General features: G+C 54.3%; 1 protein-coding gene across 2 annotated transcripts; it reads right to left on the bottom strand.

Annotated features, from left to right (window-relative positions):
• Window positions 1–2: 2 nt before the first annotated feature.
• ankle1 (ankyrin repeat and LEM domain containing 1) lies at window positions 3–15,707 on the bottom strand. Of its 2 annotated transcripts, XM_033046785.1 has the most exons (10): window positions 15,350–15,706; window positions 13,304–13,453; window positions 12,316–12,421; window positions 10,923–11,049; window positions 8,523–9,605; window positions 6,141–8,468; window positions 5,043–5,205; window positions 3,445–3,604; window positions 1,174–1,303; window positions 3–648 (listed from the first exon to the last, which is right to left on the bottom strand). In XM_033046785.1, exons 1-10 carry the CDS (start codon window positions 15,406–15,408, stop codon window positions 488–490), a joined length of 4,467 nt encoding a protein of 1,488 aa, XP_032902676.1. In that variant the 5' UTR covers window positions 15,409–15,706; the 3' UTR covers window positions 3–487. The 2 variants fall into 2 exon arrangements, with proteins under 2 accessions (XP_032902676.1, XP_032902675.1); XM_033046784.1 differs by having other exon boundaries at window positions 6,141–9,605; window positions 15,350–15,707.
• Window positions 15,708–15,727: the final 20 nt, after the last annotated feature.

The following is a 15,727-nucleotide window of genomic DNA, read 5'->3' as shown; positions in this document are numbered from 1 at the left end:
CAATTAACCTACAAACCTGCATTTCTTTGGGATATGGGAGGAAGCCCATCCACACAGATAGCAGCCGAGGTCAGGATTGAACCTGGGTCTCTGGCGCTGTGAGGTAGAGGAAGGCGGAGAAACAGGAGAAGTCACGGCGATGGCGCCACTGCATTGGGTACGCCCGGTCTGGGGGATGTGTGTTGTTGTTCTACCCAGGCCGCCTCCATCAGCACCAGACCCACCTACCCCTCCAGGGAGTAAATAGGGTGAGTGTTTAAAAACAATATAAAACTATAAAAACGTTAAAACTTCCACACGCACGGTGGGACGGGGTCTCGGAATCCGCAGGCCCGGGAAGAATGGGCACTAGTGATGGAAATCGGCAGGAAATGCAGGAGCGCTGTCCCTCTGCCCCTAGTCACACAGAGCCCTGGTGAAAGGGGCCGGGCCGCAGCGAGAGGCAGCTCCAGCCCGCCGACACCCCCCCCCTCTTCCCTGTCCAGGTCTAGACGTCGGCGGGCCGGAGCTGCCTCTCGCCCTCGGCCAGGAAGATGTCCATGGCTCTCCGCAGCATGAGCACCCCGAGCTGCCGCCGGCGCCGCTGTGACCAGGTGGTGGCCACGCCGTAGTAGTTGCCCCGCTTCCTGTTGGTCAGCATCTCCAGGCCTGGCGGCGAGAAGGCAGGGTTAGCGGCACTGACCAGTATCCCACCGCACCCCAACCCGGCACACGTACTGACCCCTCACTGACACACCCCACCCCACACTGACACACTGCACCCCCCCCCCACACTGACACACCGTACTGACCCCACACTGACACACCGCAACCCCCCCCCCCCCCCCCCCCCCCCATTGCCACTCCCCACACTGGCACCCTGACATTGGTTGCCTGATCGGGAGACGGTCGGGATAACAGCACTGACCGGTACACCAACCCGACACCCCATTAACCACCCCACCCCCGACATGCCCCACAATGACAACTGTACCCACAACCCCACCCCAATATTCCCCCCCCCCCCCCGACACCCCATACCGCAACCTCCTCCCCAATATTCATCATACCCCGCTCCCCTCGACAATCCCCCGATACTTCCGAGTGCTGTCTCTTCGACTCTCCCCAGACCCACTCCTCATCCCCGACACTCCTCGTCCCCTGCCTCTACTCTCCCCAAGTCCCCGCACTCACCCAGCGCATCCACCATGCACGCCTCACGGGTGTAGGCCTCGGCCGGGATCACACCCTGGAAACAGTGGAGAGAGATGACGCCGCAGCCCGAGCCCCAGATCTCCACGATGTGCTGCAGCCGGCTGTTCATCTGTAAGAGCATCCGCATGTCAGGGGGAGGGGGTAGTACCTGGCAACGAGGGGTACCGGCAATGGGGGAGAGGGCATGGGCCGCGGGCAATGTGGAGGAGCTCGGCTAAAGATGTGTCGGGTATCAGGCCCACCAAGTCCGCGCCGACCAGCGATCCCCGCACATTAACACTATCCTACACACGAGGGACAATAAGCGAGTTCGGTATTCCGACAGCGCATGCCCAGGTCATAGGTCACTCGCCATAAACATTGTTGGTAGCGGAGCAGCTTGTGAACATACAGACCTTCGTTTCATCCGTATTTTCCAGCTTTGATTCTTCTAGGTAAGTAAATACTTTCAAACTATGAAATTGTTGTATTTATTGTTCCTTTGTATAAAGCTACGATGATTTTATAATTTTTATTGCTTTATGTTTCGGTGAGTGAGCGAGATCGTGCTGCTGCGTGGGTGCAGACCTGGTCGGGGTTGGGCCCGGGTCTCCGGTGCTGTTGAGCTGCTGCTGGGTCGGCCTCATCCCCTTCCAGGTGTCCCGTCCCTGTCCAGGGGCGACCAGAGGTGTCCGGGGTGGCCCTGGGCTGGTGAGGTGCCAGCGGGCCCCAGACTTGCAGCCGGCGTGGAGCGGGGGCGTTCGGCTCTGGCTCGGCCTCTTTCCTTGTCCAGTGACTGTTGGTTGGTCCCCTCGGTGCCAGCTGGGGCCGGTCGTTGGCAGGGATGCACACGAGGTGCTGCGGTGGCTCGGCGGGTCAGGAAACATCTCTGGAGAAGGGACTCGACCTGAAACGTTACCCATTCCTTTTCTCCGGGGATACTGCCTGTCCAGCTGCTTTGTTGCAGCACTTTGTGTGTATCCCGTTGATGGTTGATGCTCGGCTTTCACTGGCGCTGGGGAGTTGTCCGGCTGCCGCTGGGTGGGGCAGGGGGTGCGGCTGGCAGTCTCCAGCTCGTCGGGCAGCAGGGTCCTCGGGAGTTGGAGCGGGGTTGGGCTGGAATTGGCGCTTCTGCTAGCTAACTGTGGGCCATGGGAGGTCAGTGTTCCTTCGATCCGGGGCTGTCAATAGACAATAGGTGCAGGAATAGGCCATTCGGCCCTTTGAGCCAGCACCGACATTCAATGCAATCAGTACCCCATTCCTGCCTTCTCCCCATATCCCCCGACTCCACTATCTTTAAGAGCCCTATCTAACTCTCTCTTGAAAGTATCCAGAGAACCTGCCTCCACCGCCCTCTGAGGCAGAGAATTCCACACTCACAACTTTCTGTGTGAAAAAGTGTTTCCTCATCTCCGTTCTAAATGGCTTACCCTTATTCTTAAACTGTGGTCCCTGGTTCTGGACTCCCCCAACATTGGGAACATGTTTCCTGTATCTAGCGTGTCCAAACCCTTTATAATCTTATATGTTTCAATAAGATCTGCTCTCGTCCTTCTGAATTCCAGAGTATACAAGCCCAGCCGCTCCATTCTCTCAGCATATGACAGTCCCGCCAATGGCATCTCAGTTGGCCCAGCAGGGCAGGCGGAGTTGAGCTGGGATTGGCGCTTCTTCTCCGCACTGGCTGTGGGCCTGGGGCCACCGGTGTCGCCCCGGACATCTCCGGCTGCCCTCTGGGCGGGGATGGGACACTCGGGGGCGGGGTGGTCCAGTGGCAGTTCGGCATAACTTGCGGGATCCGGGGTCGATCCTGGCTGCGGATGAGGCATGGGTCTGTGTGCGCACAGCAGTTCCAGTCTCTCCCCTGAACCCGCTCACATCTGCACCTTCTCTCTCTCTTGCTGTACACCCAGCTTCTCTGCTACCTGGCACCCCCGTTCCTCAGATTAAATATGGTTTTACACATAAATTATGAATAAAGATTAAAATGTATACACAGTTTATAGCCACTTTTTATTTCTGGCGAATGACCTTTGACAAATTTCATGATTCCTTGCGGTTTTCGGAATACCAAACTCGATTATTTACAATTATACCAAGCCAATTAACCTGCAAACCTGTATGTCCTTGGAATGTGGGAGGAAACCCGAGAAAACCCACATGGGGGATGGGGAGCCAAGTGGAACAATGATCATGCTCGTCCCCTCGTGTTTACGGGAGTTTCAAAAGCAAAATCAGAACCATTTTAAATCAGACTTTCCCACTCACCTTCCGACTGTCATGTTTGAAGTGAGTCAGTGCTTCATACAGGTGGCAGTATGGCCGTGCCCGCTTGCCTTTGCCCACGTAAAAGATGGCGCTGACAAACGTGCGGAAACACTCGGCGGAGCCCAGCGAGTGACAGCGGATGGGCAGGTTCCTCGTTACCCTGGGGGGAGCGAGCAACAAAACACACTGGTTACTGCAGCCACACACGGAAAAGGGGGAGAAGTACCCGCTCGTCCCACCCCGCGGACGCAGGGATCTCTATCCAGACTCAGGGTCCCGACCCGAAACATTTAGCAGCCCTCTACCTCCACAGATGTTGCCCGACCTACTGAGTCCTCCAGCAGGCTGTATTCCAGACTGCATCCCAACATCTGCAGTCTTTTGTCATGATCTCTCTCTCTCTCTCTCAATTTCACTCCTGAAATGCTGCATGTAACTTGCTGCTCCGACTGAGACCCAGACCCCCGCACCATACTATCAAGAACACTGAAACAGGCTCTTCAACCTAATGCATCCACGCAAACCAAGATGCTCCATCCATGCTAGTCCCATTTGCCCATATCCCTCTCAACCCCTATCCATGTACCAATTCAAAAATATTTTCAATGTTGTTATAGTACTCATCTCAACATCCTCCTCTGGTAGCTCATTCCATATACCCGCCATCTTGTGTTTGCAAAAGTACCTATCAGATTCCTATTAAACCTTTCCGCTCTCACCTTATTTACCACTATATCAACTTGTGTTGCCACTTTCAGCGAGTTATGGGCTTGAACTCCAAGATCCCACTGTATAACAATGCTCTTGAGATCCATTAACTGACTACACTTACATCCAGTAGCCCCCAGAAAAACCTGTTAGATTCGACCTCACAAAGTGAAAGAACACCACGCACTTGGCAGATGAAATGTGATTCTGACGTGGGAAGCGATGCTCATTGGCAGTCTAAGGGCAGAGCATGACAAGTAGTTCAGGAGCAGAGAGACCTATGTTTACCCATCCATCATCAGGGAACGGAAGCTGGCAGCAGACGCTGTATAAAGTGTGGGTAAGAACCAGGGGTCTTACCTTTCACTCTACCAAGGTCGGTTGCGGGAGGCTTCTCTGGGGCACGAAGGCCGAAGGTGGCCGGACGAGGAGACGGACGATCCGGATGGAGGCGACGGTTGCAAAGGGTATTTATGGCCATCTACAGTAGGGACTTTGAAAATGGTGCCTACCCCTGCCGACTCTTGCATATGGAATCAGTAGGTGTTTCTACATATATATTCTGTATTTAATCTAGGATTGTAATTATGTTTGGCAATAATTTTACTGAACTGTGTGCAAAAAAAGTATTTCATTGTACGTTGGCACATGTAAACATAAAGCACCATTGAACACGATACGAGGGCAAAACCTTTGGATCTGTTTTCATCAGATTTGGATCAAGTGCATAGTTCCCTGAAAGTGGCAACATGTGTATGTGCAGGTTTTGGAAAGAGGGCAGAAGAGGTTTTCAACAGATTTATCAATGATTTGGATGAGAGTGAGGCTGCAAGATTCCACCTCTGAACCAGCCATCTCTCATTTGTCTTTGGAGAGGGACACATGTTTACCTGGGGTCCAGCAGAAGGTAGTTGAAGCTGGACTTGACCAGACCCTCCCGCCACTTGCGACTTGGATCGGGCTGGTCGAATTGCTGCACTAAAGCCATTTCATCCTGACTGCAGTCCGGGAACTGGTACTTGTCCAAACTCCGAGCCAGCTCAGGACTGTAGCCTGTAAACAGAGAGTGGTCAGGCAGGCAATACGGAAGTCACAGCGCCCTCGCTGTCTCGGAATGGCCAGGGACAGGGGAACACTGGCCCTGGCTGACCCCCAGTACACCGAGCCCTCTCCACGGCCCAGCGTGTTTCGCTCTGCAACCCCGCCCGTCCACACAACGGCCTGTAAACATCCTCCATAACCAACCTGATCTCCCGGTGGCTCAGCACTTCAACTCCCCCTCCCATTCCGAATCCGACCTCTCTGTCCTGGGCCTCCTCCATGGCCAGAGTGAGCACCACCGGAAATTGGAGGAGCAGCACCTCATATTCCGCTTGGGCAGTCTGCACCCTAGCAGCATAAACATAGAATTCTCCAATTTTCCGGTAGCCCTTGCTGTCTCCTCCCCCTCTCAGCTCTCCCTCAGCCCTCGGGCACCTCCTCTTCCTTTTTCCTTTCTTCTCCCCACCCTACATCAGTCTGAAGAAGGGATTCGGCCCGAAACGTTGCCTATTTCCTTCGCTCCATAGATGCTGCTGCACCCACTGAGTTTCTCCAGCACTTTTGTCTACCTCCATGGATCAAAACTGTTCACGTCAATTAGGGGAACACAGCAGTAACACGTCACCCATCGACCAGACGGTCGGGTACGGTTGGGCATTGGGGGAAAACGCTGGCATCCGCGAAGACCCACTTCTCTTTGAGGGCGTGCCGATCGACCGAATGGCGAGGGGACTTCCGCACCTGGGATCGCTCTGTCAGCGGGCACAGCCGATAGCACGTGTGCTCCGTGCCCACAGTGGGCCTGGTCCAGATGCCTACTGCCGAGGCCCAGTCCTGACCCTGCGCGGAGTGAGGGAGAAGCCAGGCAGCACCATGGGCAACATACATACCGCGGGGGAATGGGTAACACACACACACCGTGTTATATGCCACACGCCTGTACTCACCTGGTGCCGGCAGTCGCCGGGGTTCCCTCCGTGCCCGGTGCAGACGCAGCAAGTAGACGGTCCTGGTGTGGTCGGTGACGGGCCCGGGATCATGGCCGCATTCCCGTAACTGCTGTAGGATCTGGCTGTTGGAGAGGAGCAGCAACCGCGGCGACACCTCGGCCAGGGCTGGACGCGGGCCGCTCGGTTTGGTGTTGCTTGGAGGCTGGGCACTTGGACTCGACTGGCTCCGACTCACGCCATTCGGACAGGGGTCGCTCTGACACGGGCTCCCTGGACTGGGGTCACTTGAACAGACGCCGCTCGGACTGGTCCGTCTCGGATGCCGGTCGTTTGGACTGGTCTGGCTTGGAAGCAGATCACTGGGCTGGACGTTCTCCTTGCCCCCGGGACCACCCCGGCTGCTCCGGTAGCTCCTCCAGTCATAGACCAGGGTGGTTTCGGAGTCGGAGGCAGGGTGGCGGGATTGGCTGGTCTCGGGGGTAGAAGGGTGGCAGAGGCTGGGTTCAAGGGTATCGGGGTGGCAGAGGCTAGGCTCTCCGCTGGGGTAGCAGCACTCAATCAGGCCGTGGCTGCCCTCCGTGTCCGTATATAGGTACTCCACCGCCTCGCTCACATCGCCGCTGAGCGACACAGGGACAGGAGGCTGCCTCGGGGGTCCCTGCGGTCTCTGCCATTCCAGCCCCCCACTCAGGACACGGCTCGCGAGCGGCCGTGGGGAAGGGCTGCATGACCGGGGGCGGTAACCCTCAGTCCCACCCTCCGACTGGGTCTCGAACCCCTTCGGCCCAGAGCCGCTGGCCTTGCTGCCACCCTGGGTCGGATCGCCGAGCGGCCTGGGGAACGCTGGCACCCTCAGACACCCATCGGGTTTCCCGGGGTTAGAGAGCACCGGCGTCCCCGCCCGGCCATTACCGCCGGCACTCTCAGTGTACGATGGCGGCAAGGCTCCAAATCCCCTCTCCACGGGACCCACCTCACCGGGCGGGACTGTGGCAGAACCAGTTGATGCCACAAACTGGTAGGACTCCACCCCCTGAATCTGGCCCTGGGCAGAACCAGCTACCCCACTGCCCCGGCCCAACCCCACCCCTTGCCCCAGGGCTGCTAACTCCTCATCCCTGCCCAACCCTTCCCCTTGACCGTAACGCCTGACAGGTCCAGTCCACCCCGCGTCCCGGCTCATCTCTGACCCCTCACTTTGACCCTGGACAAAACCGGATACCCCACCGCCCTGGCCCAACTCTGCCCTCTGACCCTGGACAGGGTCAGCTAACCCCCCGCCCCAGTCCATCGCACCGCTGGGACCCCCGACAGCACTAGTCGACCTCGTGTTCCGGCTCAACTCTGCCTTCTGACCTTGGGCAGGACCAGCTAACCCCTCACCCCTGCCCCAGACAAACGGGACGGTGTCAAAACTAGCCGACCCCCTGCCCCTCGCTGCCCCCTCACCCCGGAGAAACGGGACGGTGTCGAAGTCCGCGTCCTCTCCGGAGGAGGAGCGGGTGAGTGGGGGTGAACGTTCGCCATCTCCGCCGGTCCACGACGTGTCGCGCTGGGGGCTGGAGTAGCCGGACAGACCCCCACCCCCCCTCTCGGGCCGGGTGCGGATCCTCCTAGTCCGGGTCGCCATGGGAACACTCTGGTCGAAGAGGGAGAACTCGGGGGTCTGCCGCCCCCGGTTGGCCAAGCGTCTCTTGCTGCGGAGAGTGACAAAAGGAGACAGCCGCCCCTCGTCCCCCAGTGACGACCCTCCCTCCAGAGACCTGACCTCCTTGGACCTCCTCTCAGAACCAGGGTCACCACCTGCACCTTCCCCAGGAGATGACCGGTTGGGATGTATCGAGGATCGTGGACAAGCTTGGTCTTCCACCTGACCTGCCACTGAACCATCCTCCTGTTTGGGACCCTGGTCCTCGGTGCTCTTGGCTGCCATTACTGAGTCCCATCCACCTTCACCGTCGAGCGTCAATGGGAGTTCCCCGACCGACATTGACCTATCCCGGCACGGACCGCCGTGGTTGAGGGCGGGTCCCCCGGCTTGACTACTCCTGCCATGGTCGGACTGGGCGCCAGGCAAGAGTCCGGCAATGCCAGGCCATGCCGGGGGCCTCAGACCGCACACGGGTTGTGTGAGACCTTCTGTCCAAGGGATGTCTCCGGACCTCTCCCCAATCGCCCCGCCTTCCCCGAATCGAGGAATCTGCTCGGAGTCCATGCAATCCTGCGGAGTTTCACGGCCAGGCTGGGTATGGGGCCAGTCCGATACTGTTCGACGTGGGCACCGCAAGACGGATGCGTCGCAGTGAGCGGCTGGTGCTGAGGGGCAGCCCGGGTCCGGCGGCATCGCCGGATGTTCCTGGTCCGGCTGCGGCCGGTAGCTGAAGCTTACCATCGCGCTGGCAAACACCTCGCACCCACTGTCACAGCTGCAGTAGGTGAGATCAGAGCTCCCCGAGTAACCAGCCCCCTCCTGGAGGCCGAGGGACGAGTTGTCATTATCTGGGGCATTAGCACAGCCCAAACCAGCCTCGTTAGCTTTGTCCTGGTCGAGTAAGAAACGCCCACGGGTATAGTCTGGGGAGGTCCCGTCGGTGCCATCACCCCTGGGCGACCTCGCTCGATGCTCGGAGTCGGACAATCCCATGCGCCGGGGATTCCAGGGTAACTGGCTGGCTTGGGATCTCACAGACGGAGCACAGGTACAGTCCAACTCGGAGAGCCACTCAACGCAGCTAGACTGGTCAGCGCGCTGCACGGGCGGAGAGCACTGGTCACCAAAACATTTGTCTGGGAGCGGCTGGGTGTCGTGGTGAGGGCAGATGGTGGTATCAGACCCATTGATCGCAGACTGAGGGGAGATGGAGGTATGGGACCCCTGGCACACAGGGTGAGGGGCTCCTGCTGCAGATGGAGGCAGAAAGCTCTCGTCATCAGTTGAAGTGTCTGGTCCGGGGCTCAAAGCCAGAGGGAGCTGGGGAGATGCAGCAAGGTCGTGGTTGGATGGGGTCGGGTCTCCCGCTCTGTCAGCTGTTGAGTCCAATCCGTTCAAAGTCTGCTCTACACAGCGCCCGGCGTTGGAGAGGCGTGTACTGGACAACACGCAGCTCTCTGGCAGAGGTTCGCTGGCTTCACCGACACATCTGTCTTCGTCCCCACCCGCAGGAATGTCGGCGGGGTTGCACAAACTCTGTGACTCTGCTGCTGCCGATACACCCCGGGCCCAGACTGACGTAACCTCTCCCAACGGGTCACCCACCGAGCTGCTCCTCGCTCCCTGCCCGCGTCCAGGGGAGCTGGGCACCACCTCCCACTCACTGCCGGCCAGGGAGTGCCGCGTTCCTCTGGCTGTGGGAGATTCCTCTCGTACTCTGGGGAGGCCGGTGGTCCTGTGGGCGTCGGTGACACGACTCTGGGCACCAACAGCAAAGGAGTGCAGACCGCTACTCACTCTCCAGAAGCCCACTGTAAAAAACAAGGAACAAATCTAAGTCAGTATCCTGCCCGTAGATCCGCTCAACATCAACCCCATCCTTGTGCGAGGATGGGCAACATGGAACGGCTGTGGTCTCCCTCACCCTGTCCTCTCAGCTGAGAGAGGAGAGCTGCCAAAGCACTGTGTCCCCTGTTGGAGAAACGTTTGTCATAAAGTCGTACAGCACACAGACAGGCCCTTCGGCCCAACTTGTCCATGCTGACCAAGATGCCCCATCTAAGCTACTCCCCACCTACCTGCATTTGGCTCCATATCCCTCATAAACCTTTCCTATCCATGTACCTGTCCAAATGTCTTTTAAATGTTGTCAGAGTACCCGACAACAGCTGGCAGCTTGCTTCATGTACCCACCCTGTGTGAAAAGACTATCCCTCAGGTTCCTATTAAATCTTTCCCTTCTCACCTTAAACTTATGCCCCCCTGGTTCTTGATTCTCCTACCCTGGGTAAAAGGCTCTGTGTATTCACCCAATCTATTCCCCTCATGATTTTATACAGATTAAGGTCTCCTCTCAGTCTCCTGCACTCCAAGGAACACATTTTTAGATTGTCCAACCTCTCCCTTTAGCTCAGGCCCTCGTGTCCAGCTAACATCCTTGCAAATCTTCTCTGCTCTCTTTCCACCTTAATGGCATCAAAGGGAGAATGTCAGCATCACATCCCGTGTGGAGTGACAGGTTTGACAAGGGGTTGAACACCGGGTACTGGATACTGTTCGTGCTGTTTAAACAAGGATCACATATCACCACCATCAGCCAATATCAGTTGCTTCACAGGGATCGTAAGGCCAATCCATCTGCCAGTGCCCCCAAACCCCCAATTGAGGTTTGCCCAGAGAGGGTAACAAGATCCAGATGGGAGCTGGTCCAGAGCTCAATACCACACCTTCTCACCCACAAAAGCCACTTGCTCACCCATCCACAACCTCATCCAAAAGTCTACCTGCTCGCTCACGCTTGCACCTACTCACCCATCTGTCTGATAACCACCCACCCACCTGCCAACACATCCACCCACCCATCTGCCTCGCTCACCCACCCGCTCATCTGCCCCTTCACCCACTGCCCGCTCACCTACTCACAAACCTACCCGCCCACCCCCTTCCCTACCTATCCATTCACCCACCTACCTGCTCGCTCACCTTCCAACCTACCTGCTCGTCCATTCACCTTACCAACTCACCATTCACCCAATTACCAACCCGTCTGCCCACTCGATCACCCACCCGCCCTCGCCCCAGAGAGCCTCCATGACCAGTGAAAATAATGTCAGAAGGTAGACACTGACCGTATTGCAAGACGGGACCATTTTCCCACGAGTCCTCCAGCACAGTGTAGTCTCGGTACTGCAGCAGAAGCTGGCAGCACCTCACGTGTCCGTGTTCCCGGGCCAAGTCAACGGCGCTCTGCCCGTCCTGGGTGGGGAATGAAGAGAGAGTCACGCTGCAGAAGGCAGATCGACCTGGCAGCCTGCCCCAGGTTAGCTCTAAGGGCTTGCAGCAGCCACTGGCCAACCCCTCACTGGTATCAGTCCGGCGGGGATGGGGACTGGTGACGCAGATCCCCCACCCACCCGCCGCCCGACCTTGGTCCCTGCGCAGATTATGCTCACGGCTACCGCTCCAGGAGTGTACAAGTTTGTGACAGTGACTCCACCGAGTGGAAGGAAATTTGAGACAAGGCATCTCACCATTCACAACGGGTACTATATCACTGTCCTGCTGGGTGGATAAACAATCCCACGTGGCTTTTCCGAGGAAGAGTTGGGAGTTTAGCCTTTAGACTTTACTTTAGAGATACAGCATGGAAATAGGCCTATTGGCCCACCGAGTCCATGCTGGCCAGTGATCATTCTTGTACACTAGCAGCATCTTACACACTTGGGACAATTTACAGAAACCAATTAACTTACAAACTTGTATGCCTTTGGAGTGTGACAGGAAACTGGAGCACCCGGAGAAAACCTACACGGTCACAAGGAGAACGTACAAACTCCGTACAGACAGCACCCGTAGTCAGGATCGATCCTGGGTGTCTGGTCCTGTAAGGCAGCAACTCTACCGCTGCGCTTCTGTGCCGCTTCACTGATGTCCTGTCCTAACTCAGCGTTTCAGGCAGCATTGGGTCGTTTCGGATGTGGGCCCTTCTTCAGATTGCCCCACTCCAGCACTTTGTGTCTCTTTTTGTAAACCAGCATCTACACTTCCTTGTTTCTCTATTACATATAAGTAACTGGTACCCAAGTGCAGAGAGACTGGGTGACCTGTCAGAACCGTACAGGTGGGAGGTGACCATTCAGTCCACTGGCCCCAGGCTCACCCCTTCCGATCGCTTTTCTGTCGCCAACTGCCTGCAGCTCACCCCCACCGGACTGTCCCTCTCTCCCCCCTCCCCTCATCACTACACATCAGCTTCCACCCACCACGCATGATAGCCTGTCCTAGATCCCTACACTCTGCCCATAATCGCCCTCCCACACCTCCTCATAGACTCCCTGGGCTGCTACCACAAGAGCCAAGATTAGGGAGAGGTTTGCCAATGCAACAGCCAGATATCCCAAACCCTTCCCTCTGCACCCTGCACTTCAGACTATGTTCCCCAGGTCGCAGCAACGGCAGTCAGATCACATGGAGCCAGCACCTACATAGTCACAGGGGAGAGCTGTCTCCGCACACACTCACCTGGTCCACGAGCGTCGGGTCTGCTCCGTTTTTAAGCAACAGTTTCACGCATTTGATGCACCCCCAGGAGGCAGCGACATGTAGCGGAGTGAGATCCTCAGACGATCTACATGAGGATTGTGTAAGATCAGACATCAATGGCGCTGGGTCTCAGCAGATAATCTTGTTCCAACACACAGCAGGTCCATTACCGCACTGTACATGAATACATTTACTGCATAAGACTGGTTGGAAGGGATCTGTCACTGTACAACACTGGGGTAGATGTGGTACAGTACTGGTGGGGATGGGCCTGTCACTGTATAACATCTGGAACAGTACTGGTGGGGACAGGTCTGTCACTGTATAACACTGGGGTATAGTACTGGTGGGGATGGGTATGTCACTGTATAATAATAATGTACACTGTATAACACTGGGGTACATTACTGGTGGGGACGGTCTGTCACTGTATCACACTGTGGCGTGGTAGAATTTGAGATAGAGTCATAGAGTGATACAGTGTGGAAACAAGCCCTTCGGCCCAACTTGCCCACACAGGCCAACATGTCCCAGCTACACTAGTCCCACCTTCCTTCGCTTTGTCCATATCCCTCCTAATTGTCCTATCCATGCACCTTCCGAACTGTTTCTTCAATGATGGGATGGTCCCAGCTTCAACTACCTCCTCTGGCAGCTTGTTCCATACATCCACCATATTTTGTGTGAAAAGGTTATCCCTCGGATTCCTAATAAATGTTTTCCCCTTTACCTTGCACCTATGTCCTCTGGTCCTCGATTCCCCTACTCTGGGCAAGAGACTCCATGCATCTACCCGATCTATTCCTCTCATGATTTTGTACACCTCTATAAGATCACCCCTCATCCTCCTTCGCTCCAAGGAATAGAGACCCAGCCTACCCAACCACTAGATAAGGTGGTTGTCTGTGAATCCCCTGCACTGCGGTGCACCCTGGTGTCTCTCTCCACCCCGCTCTGCCAGCCTCACCTGACGTTGGGGTCTGCGCCCTGCTGCAGGAGCAGCTTCACACACCAGAGTGCAGCCTCCGTATCCTGCCCACAGGCGAGGTGCAAGACTGCTGTCCCATCCGGCAAGACCAGGTTGGGGTCTTCTCGCTTCAACCACTTCTCCAAGGATCTAGGAGGGATTAGAAAAATCAGCATGGTTGGATTGTTGCCACTGGCCCGCGTTCAGAGGTGGGCTTCCCCCTGCACCACCCAGCCCTCACACCTGCCCACCACGCCCATCTTAAGACTGATTGTAGGGGGAGAAGAAAGCTAGAAGGCGGACTTCCTCGGGCTGCTAGCTGCTGAAGAATAATCGATCCGACTTCCGTACCCGATTTTTTTTTTTTAAATCGCGAGACAATTTAATAATTTGATTAAAATAAAAAGTTCTAACGCCCTCAACGCCTACAACGTGACGGATCTCAAGAATGGGACAAAACAAAATGTAAGTCGTGTATTTTACATATAAACTTGCTTCTTGGGATGGCTTTAATCAAATTTTACGTTGCGAAAATGTGATTTGGGCTCCATACTAACTGGCAGTGTCTTTCCTGCAGATATGGGGTTCAAATTCACCGCAAATGCAACTTTCCAATCGATCGCCTTCCAGAAAAACCCACTCGCAAAATTATTTAAATGCTTTTTTTTTGGACAATCATATCATAAGAGCATCTGAATCGTTTATATTTTGTGTTATTGTCTACCCATAGTCAATATTTTTATACTAAATATCAGTTTTAGTCCCATGTATTGTGCAAAAAAAAAATAATTTAAATTATATTGAATGGATGTTTCTAGATTAATTTATTAAACATCAAATTCCTTCCATCAGACACATGAATTCATGACAGTGAGATTTAAAAATAATGTTATATTGTGAATTCTTGTGCGAATGGGATTAGTTTGTTATTTGGATACTTAGGCTATTTAAAAAATATATCATTTTCTTAAGAAATGAAATCTACAGGACATTCTTAATGGGTAAGTAGTGGGCAGAAAGGCATGTCATGCGTGGTTTGAAGAGCAAAAACTTGTAGTTTACAATGCCAAAATTGAAAAGTTGAGGAAAAACAAGATGTACAGAGTTGCTTATTGGTTACAATCTGAGGAGTATGATGATGCTACTGATTATGATATGCCAATGTACCAGCTAGCAACTGATCTTCTCCATAAAGACTTGGTCTATTGCGAGAAATTGTAATTTATTTACCTGTCTGTTATGGACTTACAGCATATAATACAATAATATTAAAGTTCTGATCTTGAGAATATCACATTTTTGAATTTTCAAGGCAGTCTGGGTGTTTATTACTATTTCCGTCACAACAGTCAATTTTGCAATTAACTACAATTAGGTAATTAACTAATTCTATGCTTTAATGTCAGGTCATCCAAGTAAGATGTTTTATATTTGTTTCAGAATGCTTCAATCTATAATAACTGAAAATCTCATTCAGTTCTCTTCATTTTTAAGAATGTTATGGGCTTTAGACTGTCCTCGATCACAGCTTTTGTGTTAAGTCAATGCAAAAGCAATAGGTAACAAGGTGCTAATTTCCGAGTTTGAAAATGGCCATAACTTTTTTAATACTGAAGATATGAAAGTGAATTTGGTGCCAAATTAAACTTCTTTTTATGCTTTATCTGATGGGATAAATTGTAGACTTGATTTTTAAAATCTCAATATGTTGTAATTGCTACATAAAGGCCAGAGCAACCGGTGTTGGACAGTGGTATCGTTGAACCAAACTACCAACCTTACACTTTTTCATCTGCAGTTTGTTTTTTGCAACTGCAACACTGCATTCTTTTCTCCTTGGCACTATCTACCGCACTTATGGATGTTGGTTTATGATTGTCCCGTTCACCGAGAAACGGTGAACTTTGCGGGCTGCCCCGGCGGGTAATGTTGTTTGACATGCCGTGCAGAGCAGAAATAGCGATAAAACAACCACCAACTGGTGCAAAATGCGTAGTGCGGGACTCCACTCGGCTACACAACCCTTTCCCCAATTGCTTTGCTTACCGTGCATCGTGATGCCGGAGCGCCCGGTGCAGGAACCGAACCGCGCGGTCCCCGCTCATCGTCGCCGCGTCCAAACCAAAGATCTTCGAGCAGACGCTTTGAGATCTTTGGTCCAAACAGCCTCATCCAACCAACACTGGCACAGCACCGTCCCGCCCCATGCCCTTCACGCCAAAGATCCTATAGCGGAGCTTTCGCACTGGCTAATTCAACCGTCACTTGGAGAGGGTCCCCACCCCTTCCTACAACTAATTGCACCGTCACTCAGAAGCGCTGTCCGTCCCTTTCCATCTACTGGCTGCCTGCCTGTAACTCGGAGACGATCTTGCCTCTTTCCATTTCTATTGGCTGCTTGTCCTGTCTCTCGGCGATAATGGC

This window comes from Amblyraja radiata, chromosome 29, assembly GCF_010909765.2.
Source record: "Amblyraja radiata isolate CabotCenter1 chromosome 29, sAmbRad1.1.pri, whole genome shotgun sequence".
Taxonomy (NCBI): Eukaryota; Metazoa; Chordata; class Chondrichthyes; order Rajiformes; family Rajidae; genus Amblyraja; species Amblyraja radiata.
Note: the sequence above shows the minus strand (reverse complement) of the source record. Positions and strands in the feature narration are given on the sequence as shown.

Bases quoted from the DNA above. Each gene is read 5' to 3' on its own strand.
- ankle1 (XM_033046784.1), bottom strand. From the start codon at position 15,408: ATGAGCGGGGACCGCGCGGTTCGGTTCCTGCACCGGGCGCTCCGGCAT. The intron at 13,454-15,349 runs GTAAGCAAAGCA...AATCCCTCCTAG, and splicing joins CTCCGGCATCACGATGCACG to ATCCTTGGAGAAGTGGTTGA. The intron at 12,422-13,303 runs GTGAGGCTGGCA...ATCCTCATGTAG, and splicing joins GGCGCAGACCCCAACGTCAG to ATCGTCTGAGGATCTCACTC.